The 22,786-nt window shown below is 54.6% G+C and overlaps 1 protein-coding gene across 1 annotated transcript; it reads right to left on the bottom strand.

The window, feature by feature from the left end:
• IMPA2 (inositol monophosphatase 2) lies at positions 1 to 21,056 on the bottom strand. Its single transcript, XM_061399960.1, has 8 exons — positions 20,855 to 21,056; positions 13,927 to 14,060; positions 10,851 to 10,955; positions 8,919 to 8,964; positions 7,043 to 7,151; positions 2,435 to 2,543; positions 1,802 to 1,953; positions 1 to 497 (listed from the first exon to the last, which is right to left on the bottom strand). Exons 1-8 carry the CDS (start codon positions 20,948 to 20,950, stop codon positions 382 to 384), a joined length of 867 nt encoding a protein of 288 aa, XP_061255944.1. The 5' UTR covers positions 20,951 to 21,056; the 3' UTR covers positions 1 to 381.
• Positions 21,057 to 22,786: the final 1,730 nt, after the last annotated feature.

The raw sequence follows: 22,786 nt of genomic DNA, 5'->3' as shown, positions 1-22,786 counted from the left end.
CAGAGTGGCGTCACTTGGTTTATTGTATTCTGAAGTGTCATGGGGGGCCGGGGAGGGGTGCTGAGAACAAGCCTGCTTTATCAGCAGTTCTAAAGCCTTATCACCTGAGATTTGCATTCTGGAAACAAAATCATGATTGCAGTATCAGCACATATGTCCTGTGAGATCTGGGTTCCAGCCCTGGTGGATGGCTGGACTAACCTGACGTGAGGTCACAGAGAAAAGACACCAGACAGCAAAGGTGCCCAGACACAGGCTCGGCCGGACAGCCAGGCTCGGCCTGATGGCTCTTCTGGGGATCAGGAATTCCTGTTGTTCAGGGTCTCACCAGCTCCAGGCTCCCGATAGACCCCATCCAGTGTGGCCCTGTGTCTGCTCCCCTCACCGCTCATCGTCCCGCCCGTAGTTAATTGTCTGCAGGGCCTGGGCAATGAGCACCGCCATCTCCCGTGTGCCTGCAGCAACCACCCTGCATGACATGAGGTCCAGTGGCCCGCCTGTGGACAGAGGAACAGGGCATCAGGTGAGGGGTGAGCGCCAGCCCTGCTCTGCCTGACCTGGTCCATCCAGCCTGCAGGCCCAGCGTGTCCTGAGGCTATGCTAGGGGATACCAGCTTCAGGTGCAGTGCCTGAGGCTCAAGACAGGAGGCAGTTCTCAACCTCTGTGTGCTTGGGGCTCCAGGGACCCCGCAGGCCTGGGGAGGCTGGGGGTAACCTTTCTGACAGGCCCCTGAAATGGATGCTCTAGGCACCGGATATCTGGGACAGGATGAAGGACCTCAGCCTCCTGGAGGTGTGAAAAGGTCTAATGGACTCGTTGGCGACCTTGGTGCACACATCTGTTTGTGTGTGCTCACATCCAGAAGCCCCTGGTGCACATGGGTACTTGCCAGTGCATGTGCTCATGTGGTCACATCCAGGAGATCTTGATACACACGCATGTTTGTATGTGTGTGTACTTGTGGTCACGTCTGAGAGACCTTGGTGCACATGCATGTTTGTCTGTGCTCACATGGTCATATCTGGGGGACCGTGGTACACACACATTAGCGTGTGTGTGCTCACATGGTCATATCTGAGAGACCGTGGTGCACACACGTGTTTGTCTGTGTTCACGCTCATGTGGTCACATCCAGGAGACCTTGGTGCACATGTATGTCTGTGTGTATGCATGCTCACGTACTCACATACAGGACAGACATGTCTTCAGCTGTGATGGGTCTGCCTTTCCTTGATACCCAAAGCCAACGTGTCTTCACATCATGCCCCACCCCCCTGCAGTTCCACCAGGCCCCGAGGAGAAGGAGCAACAGGGAAAGGCCAGCACAGGCCCCAAAGGTTATTTGGGAGCCTGGCATGTCCACAACAGGCTCTGGAGCAAAGGTTGGGGAGAACAGGCTCCACAAGAACCCTGACGTAAGAGGTGGCTGCATGGGCGTCTCTGGGGCGGGACTTGCCCCTGTGGGGCCAATCACTAGGGTGGTGACCTCCAGGCAAAGGGATAGGTCACCTCTTGGATCACCACCTAAAATCTCGTCATTAGATTGGGGTGCACATGGCCAGCTCTGCGGTCTTGGTGGACGTGAGAGCTTAGAAAACACTGCCTGCCCTCCCCCAACCCCACCCGAGTCCTGACCCTGGGTCCATTTCCACACCAGGCAGCGGGAGAAGCCCTCTGGCCTGGCCCACTGTCTTCCCGACCTGTCTGTCAGGAGAGGTGGGAGGATGTCTGTCTGAGCTTGCGCGTCTCTCCGGGGGACACACCCCTGGGGATGGAGAGCAGCCTGACGGCCAAGCTCACCTGACGTGTCCATCACAACGCCCCCAGCTTCCCTGATGATGACTGTGGCTGCAGCCAGGTCCCAGCAGTGCAGGCCAAACTGGTAGTAGGCGTCGGCGGTGCCCGCAGCCAGATGGCAGAGTGCCAGGGTGGAGCTGCCGATAACACGAACCCTGCCAGAGAGGGAGGGGGTGAGCACACTGAATGGCCCTGCTCCAGCGGTGCCCCCTGAAGGTCTCCTGACTCAGAAGCTGGACAGGAGCCCAGGGCCTCTTCCCACAATCTCTACTCTGAGCTCTGAGCCCAGAGCGGTGCTGCCCAACAGAACCACCTATGCTGACGGACCAGCCCTCAGTTGCGGAGCCTGAAGTGTGGCTGGTGCTGCAACGGAAGAACTCAGCCTTCACTCTGCGGACCCTCGATGACCTTGGATTTAGACCACGTGGAGCAGCTGCTGTCATAGGGCAGACCCAGGGGAGACTGAGGGGGTGGGGCATCACTGATGTCACAGAGGGTGCTGAGCTCAGGGCCCTGCCCCCACCCGGGGCTGTGGAGCTCCGGGCTGCGGACTGGCTGGCATGTGTGTGCCCTGCTCCCACCCAGGGAGTAGCTGGCTGCTGTGCCTGCCCGGAGGTCCTGGGAGGGGAGGCGTACCCATGGGCACCCGCGTGGAGCAGCCTCTCCATGTTGCTCAGGAACAGCTTCAGGGTCGCGGGGTCCCGTCTGGGTCCAATTTCTGTCAGAACCAGGGCCTTGGACAGGTCTGCATGGAGAGAATATCCCCCCCCATTAGAAATGTCATAGCGTGGCTCCCACCACACAATCAGGGTGCTCCCCGAAACGAACGTCGCACCGGCCTTCTACTCCTGCTCACACTCCGTGTCCTCCTTGCGTGGTTGACGCTGCAGAGGTTTCTGACCTGGAAAAGGGAGGTCAGGCTGACCAGTCACACCCTGACTCTCCTGCTCGGGGTCCTCCCCGGTTCGATTCCTGGGTTGGGAAGATCCTCTGGAGAAGGGACAGGCTACCCCTCCAGTGTTCTTGGGCTTCCCTTATGGCTCAGCTGGTAAAGAATCCACCCGCCATGCGGGAGACCTGTATTCGATCCCTGGGTTGGCAAGATCCCCTGGAGAAGGGAAAGGCTACCCACTCCAGTATTCTGGCCTGGAGCCATGAGGTTGCAAAGAGCCGGACACGACTGAGTGACTTTCATGTCACTCACTGCTTGGGGTCCAGGAGACCCGCCACCTTCTCTCCTCCCTCGCCTCCACTCCGGGTTGCGGGCTGTGTCTCCTGGAGAATCCCAGGGACGGGGGAGCCTGGTGGGCTGCCGTCTATGGGTCTATGGGGTCGCGCAGAGTCAGACATGACTGAAGTGACTTAGCATAGCAACCACAAAACCTGGCCACACCCGGCACTTCCCCATCCTGACACCAGGGGGCGGCAGACGCCGGTCGGCGACACGGCCCATCCCTCTTGCGAGGCCCTGCTGGGCATGGTTCATAGCTTCATCAAGTGACACAAGCCCCTTTGTCACGACAAGGCTGTAATCCATGAAGCGGCCATGACTTCTAACCATTTGAAAACCTTTATCTGGCTGAGGATCAGAGTGAGGGTGTCTTGAGAGAGGTTTCACAGCCTAGAAGCTAGGGAGGCAAGTCCTCTGCCCTGAAACGCGGCCTCACTACACCGAGCCTTCACCTCTGGGCAGTGAGCACAGGCCTGGCAGTTCCCCGTGGCGCCTTGGGCCATCGCGTGTCACACACGTGCTCCTGCCTCCAGATCCTTACAGGCCATGAGCCCCTCACGTGAAAAGTAATATTAGCCGTACTACCTCACTGAAAAGCCCAGAACTAGACAGAAAGCAAGCTGGGGGCTGGGAGGAGGGCCACCTCGACTGAGCCCAGGACCAGAGAACTGCTCAGTTTACAGCAGTTAATTTCATGTCATGTGACTGTCATCGCAAGACTTTATGTTCTAAAGAAACAAGTAACTGAGGGGAAAAAACGCTGTTGAGAATCCTATAAAGACCGCCATGGACACCCACGTGACTTCTTCCAAATATCCTCCGACAGAAACAGCAGCTTGGAGAGTAAAACACAAAAAATAGACGAAACCAACCACAAAACCGAGCAGGAGACCCTCAAAATCTGCAATAGACTGAGGGGCCGGGGGAGCCCTTTGCAGGGGGCAAGGTCTGAAGAGCGGGCGTCGACAGCCCCACAACTTCTTGTAACTGACGTTCCAGGGCCTCTCCGGGCAGGACCCACAGAGCAGACACTCATGGGAGTGAACCCCATGCTCACTGGGCTGGAATCAGGGGAGCAGGACCAAGGAGATGACGGCCGCCGTGGGGGAGGGGCAGAGCCAACCATCCAAGAAAGAGCCAACTTTGCAGACACTTCACAAACAGACCAGGAGAGGGAGCCCCAGAGCCACTAAAGGACAGAAAGTGCCTTCCCCTGCCCAGCCCATCTCCTCAACTTCCAGAGCTCAGGACTACAAATTTCAAGTAGCAAGAATGTAAAAGAATGATATTTGAATCTCATACGCCATTATCACAGGAAGAAAGAGAACAGGAAGCAGAATAACATCTCTCCAGTTGATTAAAGATTTCCTGAAAGATCTGCCAACAAAACAGAAGCAGCTATAAGTGAAAAATGGAGAATGCATGGGAGAGCATCATTCACAAGTAGAGGGGAGGGGTCCCAGGAGAAATCAGAGAAGAAAACTTTCATAAAAGACAGTCAGACTAAATGAATAAGATAAACAGACATGATGGGGCTTCCCTGGTAGCTCAGATGGTTAAGAATCTGCCTGCCATGCAGGAGACCCAGGTTCAATTCCTGGGTCGGCAAGATCCCCTGGAGAAGGGAATGGCTACCCACTCCAGAATTCTTGCCTGGAGAATTCCATGGACAATTCCATGGAGAACTGCATAGGGTTGCAAAGAGTCAGAGATGACTTTGAGTGACTAAACACAAACACGATAGATCATGCTTTACAAGTAACGGACTGTGAAAAGGAGAAAATTTTCAAAAATTAAAAAACTGGTAGAAAAGGTGAAAAGGTTTAAGAGAAAGTGACATATTGGAATGCACATGTACACACTGATATATTTTAAATGGATAACCAACGAGGACCTACTTTATAGCACAGGGAACTCTCCTCAATGGCAGCCTGGATGGGAGCGGAGTTTGGAGGAAAATGGATACATGTATATGTATGGCTGAGTCCCTTCACTGTTCACCTGAAACTATCACAACCTCGTCGATCAGCTATACTCCACTATAAAATAAAAAGTTTAAGAAAAAACAATGCTTAGATAAAAAGTGACATAAAGATGTGTACTGAAATGTTGGCTAAGTGGCTTCCCTGGTGGCTCAATGGTAAAGATTCCACCTGCCAATACAGGAGACACAGGTTTGATCTCTGGTCCAGGAAGATCCCACGTGCCACAGAGCAACTAAGCCCGTGCGCCACAACTATTGAGCCTGGGCTCTAGAGCCCAGGAGCCACAACTATTGAGCCCACAAACCCTAGAGCCTGAGCTCCACAATAAGAGAAACCACCACAATGCCCATGCACTGCAACGAAGAAGAGCCCCAACTTGCTGCAACTAGAGAAAGCCTGTAGAGCAATGAAGACCCAGCACAGCCAAAGATAAATATTTTAGGAGATGTTGGCTACAAAGTGCCTACAGAAATGCATCCCAGCCTCAGCAACAGGTCAGAGCTGGCTGATTCTGTGCAAAGACTCAAGTTCCTGCCTTGATTATGACTCTCATTCTGGGCACCAGCCCCAGGGCCGTTCTCGAGCGCTAGGATGCAGGATGTAACGTAACCCTCCCAGCTGTCATCGTGCCTCTCTGCCTGTATGAACACCGAGGTTCCAGGAGCACAGCTGACCAGTCACACACGTAAGGCATCACAGTTGGGACAAAGCTAGGTGTGTAGATATCCAAGGGTTGTGCAGCTGAGAGGAACATCCTGTCACCTCCGGTGGAAACCAAGTCACCCGGCACACAGAGGACAACCAGGGCGGAAGCTGTCACCCTGGACTGTATGAGTCAGAGTCTTAAAACAATCGTGGGAGGGCTTTGGAACAGAGCATGGAGAGACTTGGGCTTCCGTGTCGCAGAGGGGGCGGATGGTGGGTGTGAGCTGTGGGAGGAGGGCTGGATACGGGAGGGTCTAGGAGGGGCGTGAGCGTGGGGACCAAGCCGTCTGTCATAGCACATGAATGTGGAACAAAGTTCACCCACGAGTTTAACAACACACTCCCTCTCCCCAGCGTTACACAACTGACTGCCTGGCCGCCTCTGGCAGGCGAGGCTGTAATTAACGCTGCTGTCTACGCGGGCCAAACCAAACTGTCCTGGGGCAGGAGCTGGGGGCCGGGCAGCAGAGGCAGTGGCCGGTCCGTGGTCCTACCCCACCCACCCCGCCCAGCCCCTGTAATGTTCCTCCCATCCCCACCCACACTCTGGGCACTCATGACCTCCAGGCTGCCTGCCTGCCCTTGGTCCTGCTTGGCCCATTCTCCACATGGTGGTCATCTCCCCTGCAGACCTGCTGCTCATGGTCATGGTTATGGGGCTGCCATCCCCTCTCCCCCAGTCTGGGGATCCACATGGTCTGCTCTCACTGGAGCTCAGCCTGGTGGACCTGGCCTGGGCTGGAGGCCCATCTCCCTACTATTGTGGGGAACTGCGGGCAGGGACACCCCTGAACCCTCTCACCGCCTCTCAGGCCAGCTTGCCACACAGACTGTGAGTCTAGCAGCAGACCCTCTATAAAGGCCACTGTGTCCTCTGTCCTGCTCCAGGAATGACAAGGGCTGGCAGCACCTGTGCAGTGTATGACATGGCTTGTGATAAGGCTTCCCCGGCCAGCCGTGTTCTCACAGGAACCAAAGTCAACCTCATTTGGGAGCTACAGGCCCCACCCAGGTGATGTCATCCGGCCGGCCACCGAGAGGTGTTGAATGCCAGAACATGCCTCCGACTCCGCCCTCGCCCTGGCCGGCTCACTGGGACCACTCGGGAACAGGTGGCTGGGTTCCTTCCCTCGTTTGGGATGAAAGGTGAATGAAGAACAGACCCGGCCCAGCAAAGGGAAACACAGAGACACTGGCTAGCTCGACGTCCAGTCCTCCAGGGATGCGCTGTCCCCAACGACACTAGACCTTGGCAAGGGACCCCCGTGGCTGCCCGGAGGAGCCAGTGACTCTTGACAGGTCCCTTCCCATGAGAGGGCCCACCTGTCTCCCCAGAGACGCGCAGTCGCTGACCGTTGCAGAAGGCACCCTGGCCCCTCCGGCCCGTGTACAGCCGCTCCTCCGTGCAGTGGTAAATCACCCCAAACTCCAGCTGTGGACAGGCAGGCGGGACAGAAAACAAACAAAGAACGTGACACAGTGACCAAAGGCCATGAAGCTCCAGCTGTGACACTAACGCAAGGGGTGTGGGTGAAAATTAGCTTTCAAGAGGGAACTCAACAAATCAGCGTCCGCACTCAAACCTAGACCTGAATGTGAAAGCAACTGTTCTTTTCTTAAATCACTACATTTAAAGATATATTTAAAGGAATAAAACTATATTTTAAATTGATATCATAATTGAGCATATCATTTCAGCATTACTGAAAGTAACTGGTAAGGCTTTATTCTTCAAAAAGATCTCTTGTTTTTTTCCTGGTAGGTGAAAAAAGGCTCTTGAGACTCCAATCAAACCCCACAAGAAACTCAAAATTGCTGACACGTGAAGAACTCAGAATGTCTCTGGAGAGCTGAGGGCATGACAGAACCCAGAGTGGGGAGGAGGGGAAGCCCAGGAAGAAATGTGGATCCCCGGAGGGGCTGGCCCCCCACCACACACACATCGGGGCACACAGCCTCGGACCCCAACAAGCTGGTGTCCAGAGGAGGTGAGCCTCCTTACATCTCTTCCCCTACCTCTCTGTTCTGGGTTAAGAACAGCATGTGTGCCTGTCCCGAGGTGGGGAGGGCAGCCAACAGAGAGAGAAAATGGGAGAGCTGCTGGCAGATGCCCAAGAGGAATCTGGGCTGGCAGGAAAAGGACCCACTCCTGGAGGACCCCCAGTCAGCGCCCACCCAGGGCCGGCAGCACGTGACTTTCCCCCTCCCCTTTCCCATGACCCTGGACTTATAGGGCTCCTCAAGTTCAAGTCAGTCCTGGAACCGGGCTGGCCTCCCTGCACCCATCAGAGGTCGAGGCCTGGCTGGTCAGCGACCCTGCGGCCAGAATGAACCCTCCACCCCCCTGTGCTCACCGCTCCACATGCACGTCTCAGTGACCATGTTTAACACAGAAATAACGTGAGTGACTGATTCCCTAATCAGTATCAACATTAAGACTCTCACTTATTGTCACCTCAAAAACTAAGTTCTTTCTCACGGGCAGGACTCCCTTCCCGCCCGCCATCTGTGCTCACGCCGAGAGTGAAGACAGAACACGAGACTCTAACAAGGGCTCCTTCTGCACAGCTCGAGCCCCCGACCTAGGCAAGGGTAACTGGGCGCAAGGAAAGGTCCTTCCTGCCTGTAATCTCTGCAGTTGACTAATGAAGCTAAAGCCTGCATCCCGGCCTTTCCCGCAGGTCCCACAATGTGGCCCAGTTCCAGGGTCTGTGGGAACCGGGCGACAGCCACGCTCTCACCCAACAGCGAGAGGAGGATGAAGGCCTAACAGAATATTGGGACTAGAGATGTCCTCCCAAAATAGGAGCTTCTTTATTGTGTTACTCGATCACACGCCCCAGGGGTCAAATGGAGACTAACTGGAAACACGTGCCCAGAATGTTCCCTATACTCGGCCCTGCTGAAAGCCCTGGGGGGTGGGGCCGGCGGAGCCCCGAACCCTCACAGCCTAAACCTTCACACCCCAAACCCTCATGCCCCAACTCCTCACACCCCAACCCCTTATGCTCCAAACCCTCATGCCCCAATCCCTCATGCCCCAAACCGGTTTGCACCTGTTTCCTTTCTTGGATTTGAAATCAATACTAGTCACAATGAAGGCTTAGGACAAGGACAGGAAAACAGGTTAGAACCATGAAGTGAGATAAAGAAACAGCAGCCAAAGGCCCAGGCAGCCAGGGCTCCATCCACTATGTACCTCCTGGTTCACAGCAAAGCCAATGCTCACCGCCACGGTCGGGAACCTGCAGAGGAGACAGATGGTTGATGCTGTGACATCATGGACTCGTGCAAACTCAGCAGCCTCCGTGTGGCTGGAGACACAGAAGACCTTTCTACAGCATGGCTGGGTTTGTTTTGTCAGAAGCTACTTCCCACAATGGCACCAAGTACTTCCAAGACAAGCAGGCCAAGCTGACCTGTGGGACAGCGACCTTGACAGACAGCTGGACTGATAGTTGTTAGGACAGACAGTGACCACAAAGGACCCGGTTGAGATATTTTAATAATCAGCTTTCTGGTTCTCAGTGGCCAGTGAGGTGGAGGGTCCAGGTCTGCGACAACCAGGCCCTCCTGACACGAATCCTGGGTGAGCCTCACACAGGACAGCAGGAGTGGTCATGGCACGGAAGGCAGGCAGTGACCTCGCAGCCTGCCTGTGGGTTTACGTCTCCAGAACAATCTCTCCTTTATGTGAAGACTGTCAGAGCTGAACAGGCAGGAACAAGGAAGAGCTGGTTCTAACCCAGGAGTCTTGGGACCAACCATTCCCAGGCTGTGAGGTGCTGTCCCCATGGGACCACTCATGACACCCCATGGCCCAGCAGGGGTCCCCACCCTCAAAGGCCCTTCCCCACTTTCTCTACCCCGGACGCAGCAGGACACGAGCAGGATAGGTCCTGTCAGAGCTGCAGGGAGAGGAGTCACCATGGCCCTGTGGCCCTGGACAGTGTCTGCAGACTAAGGGTCAGCCGCAAAGCTTGTTTCCTAAATGACACTCTAGTCCAGGTTCTCTCTCTGGTCCTGGGGTAGACATGTGGCCTTTGTCCACCACGGGGCTTGGCCCCTTCTGTCCCCAGTAGCCACACACAGGCTGTACTCGGCGACCCACAGCTTGGTTCATGTGCCCCAGTCCCACACAACTCCCCAGGGTGTCACACGCTAGTTAGAATTAGTCTGGTGGCACTGTTGGGGTCACCAGACCACTCTGTTCCACTGCCTCCAATAGGGCCATGACCAACTTCTCAAGGTGACCCTCGTGCAGGAAAGGGTGACGATTCATGTGATGGGCAAAATCACTTTGCACACTTACATGTAAACACTCCAAGTGAGGGCTCCACACCCCAGCCCACTCACCTCCTTACTGTAAGGAAGGAAGTGGGTGTCTGGGGTCATCTATAGGAGGCCCTCCCTAAGCATTCAGCTGGGGGGATGCAGGTCACGGGACACTCCCCCCCCACACTGCAGGCCAGGGACCTGGGCCCTCCCTGAGTGTCTGGCTGGGGTGATGCAGGTCATGGGAGCCCCCCTGCAGGACGGGGACCCGGGACAGGGCAGGAGCTCTGGGGGCTATATGCATGTTCTCGTGGGAGAGCCACCTTCTGTGGAAACCACGGCACCCTTGGTGTCCTTAGGCCCCTGACCAGCTGCACAACCCTGACACCTGCCCCCGGTCAGTGCTTCTAGGGCCGGGTTGTGCCATCACTGCCCCAGCCCACTCCCCTCCCCACCAGGGCCTCCGACCCCCCGAAAACCTGCTGTTTGGGGCTGATATTTGCCATCAGATCAAGCTGATAGCTGACAGGCTCCTCACCCCCAAGGCCACTGTCCACACTGCACGTTCCTGAGGCTGCCGGCCAGACACTTTGTGTTATTTACAACCCTGTCTGTCTCTCCAGGGGACTCCTTAAGGATCCTTCTTAATTCAACCCAACGTTTAAATGTGACAAACACAATAGTTTTTAAACAAGTGAAGATCTCCTACATGCTTTGAACGAATCTCACAAATGGGAAACCTTAAAGTATCAAGACTTGATCACCTTGCGAGTGAGACCAAAGCCCACTAGAGGTCTGCTGACTGGCTGCTGCCTCAATAAATGCCTCTTCTGAAAAGACGGGTGTGCCTGCTCACCTGTGCACAAAGTTGCAGGTGCCGTCAATGGGGTCCACAATCCAGGTGGGGCTGGGTGTGAGCACGCACTTGGCCCCGGCGGCCGCAGCCTCCTCGGCAATGAACCTGCAGTGGACAGAGCTCAGCCTGGGAAAACGCGCCAGGTACCCAAGACACAGCATTTCAAAGCCCAGCTGTGAGACCAGCAGGCTTCTCTGGATCAAACAGGGGCAGGATCTAGTGAGCTCTAGTTCTCTGACCAGGGATTGAACCCCGGGGCCCCTTGCACCGGGAGCTTGGAGTCTTAGCCCCTGGACCACCAGAAAAGTGCCTCATAGGCCTGTGGGAGGTACAGAAGGAAACAGCCCAGGGATAAGGTTCACAGCTCGAGACAAATTAGACCAACCCATTTCACATTATTAGTTTTCTCTAAGAGTCGTAAAAACTCTCCTTGTGATTTTTGACGGCCCAGTGCACCCAGGCCTTCTCTCTGGCCAGTTTGTTGACTCTGTGACAAGGTCACCTTCAGTCCACCAGGGAGCCAGCTCATGGTGCTCGGCCTCAACGGTCAGGCCACAGCCCAGCTCCGCTGCCTGGTGATGCAGCGTGAAACCAGGGAGCCCATATCAGGTTGTTTCTTATTTTATCAAAGTCAAAACAGCTGCAATCTATCTTTAATACTGTTTTGTGAAAGACTAAAAACGAGGAAGAGCGAACGCTCCGAAAGAAAGTCCTTCTTAAGCAAGGGTGACAATCTTACACCAACTTGGTTTAGGGACATATTTAAATACTTAGATACACAGAAAAATGACAACATACTATTTTATCTTACAATACATATGCAACTTTTTTCTCATCATAGATTTTTCAATTTGTCTCTGATCTAAAATACATTTAAATGCCCCTGAATTCTGGTGCTAGTGCTAAGTGCTAAGTCACTTCAGTCATGTCCAACTCTTTACGATCCTATGGACTGTAACCCACCAGGCTTCTCTGTCCCTAGGGGATCTCCAGGCAAGAATACTGGAGTGGGTTACCATGCCCTCCTCTAGGGAATCTTCCTGACCCAGGGATGGAACCCACATCTCTTACCTCTCCTGCATTGGCAGGCGAGTTCTTTACCACTAGTGCCAGTTCTGGTACTTTCTCTTAAATCTTAGTCATTGGGAAAAGACCAAGCCTGCGTTCGAGCTGCTGAAAGATGATCTCAGATATCTTAATTTTCTAGGCAACAGAGCAGAGAGCAGTGTCCTGGAGCTGGCCCAGAGCTGAGAAGGGGGGCGGACAGAGCCGGCTGACCCGGGCAACCAGCCCCCGCCCCTTGCAGCCCCCGCCTGCAGCTTGGGGACCCTTGGCTCTTGATTGGGGCTTGGGGGGAACTTGCATCCCCCACGGCTTTGTCAGGGGGGCTGGAAAAGCTCCAGGGAGCTTGATGCCCACCGTGGGTGGGGGCTGCTGCTCTGGGTGGACCAGATGGTCTTCTGAAGAGGTTTCCCCCATGTGACATGCTGATTTCTGCCCTGAACTCGGCAAGGAGTATGGAAATTCACACCATGCAAATGGATACCAGGCCCCACGTCGACACAACAGTGGATCCAAACCACCAGGAGCTGAAGCGTGATTCCAGGATTTGGCCTGTCAGAGCAGTCTGACTGCAAAGTGCCAGAAGCCCTCGTACCATTTCTACGCGGAGCCCTGGTGCCATTACCACATGCCATTACCACACAGAGCCCTGCAACAGCCAGAGCCTCTACCTGGACCCCTGGAGGCCCAGCCCAGACACCTCACTGCTGTCGAAGCCTCTGGACGACACATGGACGGAAGGAACCTCTGGACCAGACCTGGTGGTGGTTCCTGAGCTGCATTCTCTCAGAATCCAACCCCCGGAACATGGCGGGGCTGGGGCGCCGACCTGCCGGCACCCCCGCCTACATCTGCAGTGTTAATACTGAGTGACTGACTCCATGTCTGCGTGGACCTGCATGGCTCAAACCCACACTGCTTAAGGGTCAATTGTGATTCCTTGGAGGCTGACAGTTAATTTAGATTTTTATAAACTAAGAAATCAAACATTTCAGAGCCTGTAACTATTATAACAGATGTCAAGGTCCTGACTTTACACCAAACAAGGAAACAGGAAGAGACGCTGAAACACAAGGGCTGCCAACAGGAATATGCGTGTACACACCTACATACACACATCACACAAACACACTCACACAACACACACATACACATACCACACCACACGCACACACACCATACACACATACACATGTACATATACCACACACACACAAAACACACATACACACCACACACACACATATATATCACACAAACACACACAACACATACATACACACTCACCCAACACACACACACACCATACAACATACACACATACACATACCACATATACATACACACACCACACACACATACCACACAAACATACACACACAAAACACACACACAACACACATACACATAGCACGCACGCACACACACACACCATACACACACATATACACATACATACACACACAACACAAACACATGCACACATAGTACACACCACGTACACACATGACCCCCAGGTGACGCAGGTTAAAAGGAAGAAGCAAGGAGAAGGTGCGAGTGTGGACTGGCTTGTCCGGCAACCTTGGTCACTTGCTGGGCAGCTGAGGAGGAAGCCCCTCACTGGTCCAGATGGACAGCGGCCAGGCTGACACTTCGTCTATACCCAGGAACCCGGTGACTGAGCTCTGGGGTAAGTGATTCCCTAAGGAAGGAGAGGACCCTCCTGCTCAGGAAGCCCCCCTCCCTCCCCAAGGTCCAAGCGTCCCCTGGGGCCCCAGGTTCCCCCGGAACTAGACGCACAGCATTGGATGAGTGCTGGTCTTTCTCAAGGAAAAGATGAACAGTTGCATCAGATTCTCCACGCGGTAACTTATAAGGTCGGGGACACCTGTCCTGGAGAGCAGGTAGCCCTGGGGGACAGCCTTCCCTGGCTCGGGCTTGGGGCCGCGTCCAGGCAAGTCTGTGCAGCCTGGGGGGACCTCGGGGGTGGGGTGGGGGAGCGGGGTGCGCCTACCTGTGGGAGGGAAATCTGGTCTGCAACTCCTGCAGGATCAGGGCCTCCACCACGTGGTCCGTCTCTGTCACCAGGTCTGCGGCTGACGTCTTGGTTGAGACACGTTTTTCCTCAGAAAGGGCTTTTCTGATGATCTGCAATGAAGGTTGGGAGGTGGGTGACACTGGCCGCCCCTTCCTGCTCCAGGGTTGGGCCCTTCCCCCACTGCCAGTGGGCAGACAGGACAGATAGGCAGACGGGCAGTGCCAGGCTCTCTGGGGGCTCTTGGGAGCCTTCACTGCTGCCCCCTCTTCTCACGAGAAAGCACCTCATGGCTCCCATCACCCCTGATGGTGGCTCACAGTGGCCTCGAGGACTGGCCTGGAGCAGAGACAACCGGACCTGAGAAGACAGCCTTCCTTCCAGGAACAGAGCCCAGCCCAAGGCTGGCAGGCACCGAGCCACCTGGCAGCCCTGCCTTGGCCTCCTGTGAAGGCAGGTGTGGCCCTGGGCCCAAGGGTGGCTGAGAGGACGTGGGGGGCATCAATGTATGACCTCTGAGTCACGTCCTCAAAGGACTACCATTTGCTCAGTGCTTCCTCCTGCCTGTTACACTCTCCCCTTGCCATGATACGGGCGTGCTAGGGGGTCGGCTTCTGTCTCCTGGGTCGGAGCAATGGAGATGGGGCCCTGGGAAGCTTCAGGAAGCAGAGGCCATCCCCAGACTCTAATTGGATGGGGGTGAGGAAGGACCTCCACCTCTGACCCCCGAGCCCCTCTCTGCAGGAGCCAGGCCACCCTCCCACCTCTGCATCCTCAACTTCCCTGCCCCTTCTGCTCCACTGAGCCATCACTCACCCTCCAGCCCTCTCCCATGGGGGTCCTGTGGTCATCCGGGCTTTTTCTTTTTTGATGGGGGGGGGCGATGGTGGAGTCAGGCCCCGGGACACAGATCACACAAAGGACTGTGAGTCGAGGAGGATGCCAAGCCTGTCCTTCTGTAAGGACTTCTTTTCCGTTTCTACTAGCATTTACTATTGCCATCCTGTGATCGTTTCATTGCGGGCCCCTGTCCTTCAGCACAGGGCAGGCCACGCCACACCTGCATCCTCTGCCACCCATGGTGCTGCTCTGGCCAGCCCTCTTCACCAGCTGCTGCTCCCCTGGGCCCTGGACGTGTCCTCTCATCCAGTTACACTCCCAGATATTCAGACTTCGTTTCTGAATCATTGTCCCAAACTACGCTGCTCTTCAGACAAGCTGGCTGCCAATAGCCCCAAGTGTCCTCTGTCTCCTTCCTCTGAAGGTCCATCTACCTAAGGGGCTGAGGCCTCACGAAACTTAACAACTTATGGCAAACCCCCAAAATCTACTGCACACACGATGTACAAACCTTAATACTAGGTTAACAAAGTTCAATTTCAGACATTTTCTACACGGAGAGGAGAGTTGGGGACAGTGTCTTAGAACATAAATCCTTATCAGGCTCGATCAGTCTTGCCCTTTAGCAACAGTCCTATCCTCGGGGGATAATCTGTGGTATTCCAGGTGAGTTACCCACCAAAACCCTTGACCACATCTGTTTTCTCCCTGTCTAAAGGATTTTAAACATTCTCATTCTGCCAGCAATAAGTTAGTGTGTGCTGTTTTTTTAATTGATGTTTTTCAGCTACTCACTAACTAAGCCTGCACTTCACAGACCTCCTGGCCTGGGTCTCTCCCTCCAAATAACATTCTGTTAATGTTTAATAGATAAAATATGGGCCTGAAGTCACTGAAGCCTGAATTTCAAACCCCATCAGCTCCAGCATCTGGGGCTATCATTCAGAGACATGTCCAGACATCTCTTTCTTGTCTGTGCACCATCTTGGTTCTGTGCTACTGTTTCCAAGTCGACCATACGGTTATCACCCATCCCCAAGGAGCAACTCATGTGAGCTCCAGAACCGTAGAGTACACGCGGAGAAGCCTGAGCAAGCGGGGTTTGGGCCTGGCAGTACCGTCACATTTCAGGTTCCAGACTTATGATGAGTGTGATGAGATGGTTAATCTGATGTGTCAGCTGGATACCCAGATACTGTGTCAAATGTTATTCTGGGTGTTTCTATAAGGGTGTTTTTGGATGAGATGAGCATATAAATCAGTAAAACAGCTTGCCCTTTGGAACATGGGTGGGCCTCATCCAGTTAGTTGAAGGCCTGAACAGACAGAAAACACAAACCCTTCTCTGTGTGAGAGAGCTCTCTACAGACTGCCCCTGGGCCCTTGGCCCACATGTGCCAATAGGGCTGCTGCTGCTTCTGTCAATAGCTAGCTCACAAGTTCTGTTTTGGCTGAGTCTTCAAATGTTGGCCAAAGTGTTACAACTGTCAATGCGGGTCACCCCCCACCCTGTGGAAGCTGGGAGTGCCAGTGCAGGTGGGGCCAGCTGAGGCCAGAACCGACACAGAAACACTGAGCTCACCAGCCGCCCCCTCCATCTGCAGGCAGGACAGATGGGGATCTCCCAGAGGAAATGCCAGGGCTCAACCTGCGATCCACCTAAGGAGAGCTCAGGGCGGACAAACCTGCTCATCCGTGTTCCAGGGCAGGACCTGGCCTAAGACACCAGCCCAGGTTGACAGCTCCCAAACTCTACCCTCAGCCTCTCCTGTGAACTCCCCACCACAGGGCTCCATGCAAGAAGAGATCCACTGGCAATTCAAGCTCAACAGCTTACAGCTCAGAACACAATATCTGACCTCTGCCTCCAAACCCGCTCCCCATCCCCCCGCAGTTCTGGCAAATCCATGGACCAGTTTTTCAGGCCCGAACCTTGCAGGCACCCCTGGCTCTTCTCACATCCGCCTCCCACCTGGCAGCAAACCTGCCTACAAAATCCAACTGCTTTACCGCCTTCTTCATCATCTGCAGTCAGACCCACCCTCACCCCTCACTCGGACAATTCTCATAGCTTCCATCGGAAGCTTCTGCCCGCAACGCTTTTGGTGTTGCAGGCCCCCCACCCAGCATCGGTCAGGGTAAACTCCCCTTCACCTTGTAGGACTCCACACAGAACTCCAAACTGAACCTCAGTCACACTCAGAGTAAAGGTTAAAGTCCTTTCCAGAGTTACTCAAATATTTGTTGAGTGAATGAATATATTTCTAATCAGTTTAGCACCATTATTTTAAAAACAGAGGATCTCTAGGAAGGCAGTAAACACATAAAAAGGCCCTTAAGTTCTTTAGTCATATAGCACATACAATTAAAACTACCATAAAACACCGCCTCAAACCCATCACAGAGGCTAAAATGGAAAGACAGACAACACCAAGTGTTGTCAGAGAACCCCCAACTGCTGCTGGGGAAGCGGGAACCCATGTGGCCTCCTTGGAAAAGCACCTGGTAGAATTTCCTACCCCGTGACACAGCAATTTCACTCTTACTGTTAATCCAGCTCCAGCATAAATGCATATGGATGTAACCAAAAGACACATGCAAGAGTGCTGCATGAGCAGCGTCATTGCTAATAATTCCAAACTGGACATTGTACAAAGTCTCAAGAATTGAGTGAATGAACTGTTATATTCTCACTCACAACAATGTACTACGTACAGCAGAGCCTCTCAACCAAGAACATCAGCTGGGGATTTGGTGGAGGTGCTTATTCCAGGCCCCTCTCAGGACCCAGCAGGTAGGAACCTGGGGGTGGACTCAGCCGGCCACAAAGGCCCTCCTGGTGCTTCTGATGCACTTGAAGGTGTGAGGACCACGTCGCCCCAGGAGCGAGATCCATGAGTATCTACACCGAGGAGACCATCAAAAATTCTGTTGGAAGATGGAAGTTGGTAGGTACACAGAAAACTAAGAAAAAGAAAAAAAAAACACTTTTTTTTTTTAACTTTAAGGGAAAATGCAAGTTGAGTAAGAAAGCAAAGAATGTGTAATACTGTAATACAACCATGCTGCCCAGCTTGCCCTTGCGATATGTGTGGTCACAGCACGTAAACCCAGGCACCAATGGGACTGACAGGGAACGCAGCTACACGACACAACAGCGTCTAATGTGGATGATGCAGAAAAGAGCTACTATTTAGAAGATGGGTGTAAGTATCAGAAAATTGAAGACAGCGAGCTCTGGGGAAAAGGATGAGGATGACACAGGATAAGACACTGCTGGCTCCACGACAGTCCCGTTAGTGGTATCTCACTTATCAAATACCCCCGTGTGAATAATTGATAAAAAATACAGTCATAAACCAGACAAGTGGGGCTGCTGGGTGAGAGCCCCCACCATGCCCCTCTGCTCCAGGCAGCTTGAGGTGGACAGGGGGCACCCCACCTCAGAGTACACCAGGAAAGTTTTCCCCGTCTGACAACTAGAATGTTAAAGGAAACAGGATTCTCAAATTTGAGGGCAAGCCTAAACATTTATAGGAAGCCACCAGTAACAAGTCTGAAGCCTAAATAAACTTTTCAAAGCTATTAGTAATCAGTTTCAATGAGCCACCCTACAGAAAAGCTTGAATTTATCTTTCTAGTCTCTGCACAGAACATACTACTAACTCATCGTCATTTGAAGATGCACAGTATGAAGCCAAAACGTGAAAAAATATTACAGAAGGTTTTGAGAAGCAGTTAAAAACCTATTTGTATGTATTCTGTTATATTTGGGAGCATCTTAAAATGTATACTGTTGTGACCTTTTTTTATTCTAAATAAACAATTTTTATGTCGAATTTTGAATTTTGTATATTTTTTCTTATAGAAGGCCCCTAAATTATTTAAATTTCAGCTTCAACAAAACCTGGATCTATGCTGCAGAACAACTTAAAAAACATAGTTTTCTTAGATATTTTTGCTCACACATCACATAAAAGATGATAAATACTCATTTCAATGAATATCCCTCTCTGTACTTGTGGTGGTGATGGGGGGGGCAGCTGACGTCACTCTGTTCCCCAAAGCCCAGCAGCCAGGGCAGGGTTCCTGCAGCTGTGAGGCAGTTGGACTGGCCAGGATGCCCCCCACCCGAGGCACCCCAGGACTGGGCAGTGGAGAGGCAAGGACGCAGGGGTCCAGGAAACCTCTCAGGATGGGCAGAGGGGAGACGGCAGCAAAGGGTCCAGGCTGCCCTGACCTGAACCCATGACTGAGAGACGGAGGGCCACACAGTCTCCTGGGAGCCAGTCCTTCCTCTGGCTCAGGACCTGAGCACACAGAGCTGCGTCGGGGCAGCAGGATGGGAGGGGCAGGCACCCCTGTGCTAGGAGGCCCTGGAACCTGCACCAAACACACCTCTGGCTGAGGAGGAGTCAAGGGTGAGCGCTCAGCACCCTCTGTCCTCCCCACCCCAGGCTCACTGGCTACAGGCCAGGCTTTCTCCACTCATCGCCTTGTGATGTTACTGTCAGAGCATCACTAAGGCACTCTGTCCCTCTTCACACAGGACAGGACCACCCTGTGTGGCTTCTGTCCAGTCCCAGCCCCAGACCAGACCACTGGGCCCTCCCTACCCGCCTCCTCTAGTCAGGGAGGCAGGGAGCAACAGCATAAAGCCCAGGAGGGAGGCTGCAGTCCTGGGCCTCCTGACTAGACCCCTAAGGACAGAATCCTTACTGCACCCTCACCCCACTGTCAAAAAATGCTTTTTCTGTTGTTCTTGGCAAGTTGCAAAAGCAGAAGAGATCTCTTAGATAAGTTAAAGTCCCCAAGACCCTTAGAACGGGGCCTGCTATGTTGCAAGTTCTGTGTGAGCATTTGCAAATTTCTTAAAAAAAAAAAAAAAAAAGGGTTTCAAAAACCCTTCTGTTTCCTCAAGGATCTAAATTTGAAAAACCACAGAAACCCTGTAACAACCCAGCAGGGTTTACACAGTGGTGTCTGAATTCTAGACTGGCTTCTTCTCCAAGGCTGAAGGAAGAAAGTTGTACGGTGGAACCTATAAGTTACCATTATACCCCGAGGACGCGCCTCCGGAGAGGAAGTGAGGGTTAGGGAGGGGCGGGGCAGTGCCCCCGCACGGGGACCCGCTCTCCAGGAAGGACGTTGGCCCTGCAACCGCGAGCTTCCTCAGGGTAGCAGGCGGGGTTGGGGTCCTCCTTCTCCCCAAGGATCAAGGCTCACAGCGCCCCTTTGAGTCTTGAGTCCTTCAAACTGCAGAGGGAGGGCCCCCAACACAGAAGGCGTCCACTAAAACAGAAGGCGTCCACTAGTGTTGAGGTTAACTGTCAGGGGGCCGAGGGACCGCACGGTGACTGTGATCTGGGGACGCACTTCTACTGCAAAACTGGCGACAGCCTGCCTTTAGAAAAGGAACTGCCGCAGGGACAGGGCTCCTCCTCCGTCCACCTTCTGTTCGGATCGCCGGAACGCAGCCCTGCGCCTTGTCGAGCGAGGGGGCTGCGCCCGGCCTCCCCCAGCGCCCCTAACTTGGCGCCGCACGTGGCCTGAGGACCCCAGGCGCGGGGCACCGAGGAAGGGAAGAGCAGAACGTAACGAGAGCGCGAAGAGAGCGCTGCCCTCCGCAGGTTTCTTCGGCTCCGCAGCTCTACTTCATCCTTCCGGTGTGGGCAGCAGTTCCTCCATTCGCGCAGCGGAACCCTCTCGACTCCGGACGCTCGAGGACAGACGGTCCGCCCTATCTCCACGCGCCGCGTTCGAACTCCGGGCAACCGCACAGCGTCTCGCCCCCTGGGTCAAATCCGAGGCCGTCCGCGCGCCTTGACCCCGCTCCCCTCGCCAGGCCGTCCTGCGCCCCCAGCCCGAGGGACCCCGGGCACCAGCCCCGGCGCGCGAGCGGCAGGTGCACAGGTGTGCCGGAGGCGCTGCGGAACCCCTCGGCGGCTCGCGCCCCGCGCCTTTCTGCCCGCAGGGTCCCTGCCCGCAGGGTCTCCGTCCGCCACGCCCTACACCCGCTGTGCCCCAAGTCCCCGAGCGCCCGCCGTGCGCCTTGGGCCGCTCTCACCTGTCCCGCCCGCAAAGCCAGCTGCACCGCCGCCTCGAAGCACTCCTCCCACGGGCCCCCGGCCGGCGCCTCCCCGTCTTCGCCGCTCGCCTTCATCGCAGCCTCCGGGCCTGCCGGCGCCCCCGGCCCCGACGCCAGGCTCCACGCTCGCCCAGCGCCTCTGGCCGCTCCGCTCCTGGGCCGCGCCCGCCCGCGGGTGCGGACCTGCAGGGGGCGGGGAGCCGGCGGGGGCCGAGCTGGACCCGCGCCTGGCTGGGGAGCAGCGCCCAGAGCCCCGCCCCGCCCCGAAACAAGCCGGGCCCCGCTCCTTCACAGCCCCGCCCCAAGCCCCGCCCCGCCCAGACCCCGGCCCCGCCCTCCTCCCCGAGCACCACCCCACCCTGTTTCATCTCATCTGAATCCCAGAAGTGGGCCCAGGGTGACCTCTGGCCATTCTCTCAACCTCGGGTGTGCCTGGTCGTGAACTGGACCACCCTCCTCCACACTGACCTGTGGACAGTGTATCCCAGAGACACTGAGACCATCCTGCTGCTGCTTCTGCTAAGTTGCTTCAGTCGTGTCCGACTCTGTGCGACCCCATAGACAGCAGCCCACCAGGCTCCCCCGTCCCTGGGATTCTCCAGGCAAGAACACTGGAGTGGGTTGCCATTTCCTTCTCCAATGCATGAAGGTGAAAAGTGAAAGTGAAGTCACTCAGTCGTGTCCGACTCTGAGACCATCCTAGGGAAGCGTTTGTTTGATATAGAAGCCATGCAATGACAGGGTGGGCTGTCAGGTGGGCGTGGGGAGGGGGGTGAAGTGTGGTCCGGGAAGGCCTCACAGAGGAGGGGGAAGGGTAGAGGACCGGAGTGGGGAGGGGTAGAGGAGGCATCCACAGATGGAAAAGGGGAGAGTGTTGTTTCCAGGCAGAGGACATATTCCCAGGGCGATGCCGAAAGGTAGCAGAAGCAGACCCACACACAGGGTTCTGAGCATCTCTATTTCAGCGCTGTTGACTTGGCAGTGCTGCCCACAGGGGACATTTGGCAACATCTCGGGACATTCCAGGCTGTTGCAACTGCTAGCACCTAGTGGATGGAGGCCAGGGAAGCTGCCAAATACCCACCGATGTACAGGACACCATAGCAAGGGATTGTTCAGCCCAAAAGGATAATAACCCTGGGGTTGAGAAATCATGTCCTACTTTAACTCTCTTCCCAGGAGTTTGGCTCCAGGTTAAAATTCCATGTCTGATGTTTCAGACCTGGCCACAGGCAACTACAAAGCTTTACCTGGTAAGTCTCATGAGGGTGGGGTCTACCTTCCTTGCGCTGGACTTGGGACCCGGCCAGCACGCTGCCATTTTCTGGAGGGAGGACTCAGAAGCCTCCCCCCAACTCCCCCATCCCAGCCATGCTCTGGGGCACGTCTCCATGTCTGGTCCAGGCACCTCCCGTCCCCGGGGGTGGGGCCTCACATGAGGCCTCTCCCAGGGTCTCTGCCAAGACCACCTTGTCCGGGGGCCTTGAAAGTGTTTCCTCCCCTCTGACTGAGGTTCAGTACTTTTCCACTCCAAGCCTTTCCAGGCCCCCAGGTCCCAGCAGCTCACCTACTGGCTGCAGACCTAGTCACGTTGTGCAATTATTTGCTTTTCTTTGTCTTTGAATCTAGTAGGCCCTTGATTTTAGAACTGAATGAACAAAAGCATCTGTCAGTCTTGAGCTGACAAACCAAAGAGAGATAATCCATAGTAGATGACAGAATAAGGTCTCAAGGAATTTTGTGGACAGCTTTTTGTGGCAAAGGAGAATATACTGGAACTGAAGTTAGCCCCTCTGTTTTGATCTCAGAGAGTCACTGCAAGTGTAAAGCCTGGGCTGAGGAGTAGGCATTAGGACCCCCAATATTAGAAACACATCGGCTAGGATCTGGGGTTCGCTGGTAGCTCAGCTG

The sequence above is a fragment of the Bos javanicus genome, chromosome 24 (genome assembly GCF_032452875.1).
Source record: "Bos javanicus breed banteng chromosome 24, ARS-OSU_banteng_1.0, whole genome shotgun sequence".
Taxonomy (NCBI): Eukaryota; Metazoa; Chordata; class Mammalia; order Artiodactyla; family Bovidae; genus Bos; species Bos javanicus.
The sequence above is the reverse complement of the archived record's forward strand: the minus strand, read 5'-3'. Positions and strand labels throughout refer to the sequence as shown.

Bases quoted from the DNA above. Each gene is read 5' to 3' on its own strand.
- IMPA2 (XM_061399960.1), bottom strand. From the start codon at position 20,950: ATGAAGGCGAGCGGCGAAGACGGGGAGGCGCCGGCCGGGGGCCCGTGG. The intron at 10,956-13,926 runs GTAGGCGCACCC...TGTCCACTGCAG, and splicing joins ACCAGATTTCCCTCCCACAG to GTTCATTGCCGAGGAGGCTG. The intron at 1,954-2,434 runs GTACGCCTCCCC...CCTCTCTGGCAG, and splicing joins CTCCACGCGGGTGCCCATGG to GGTTCGTGTTATCGGCAGCT.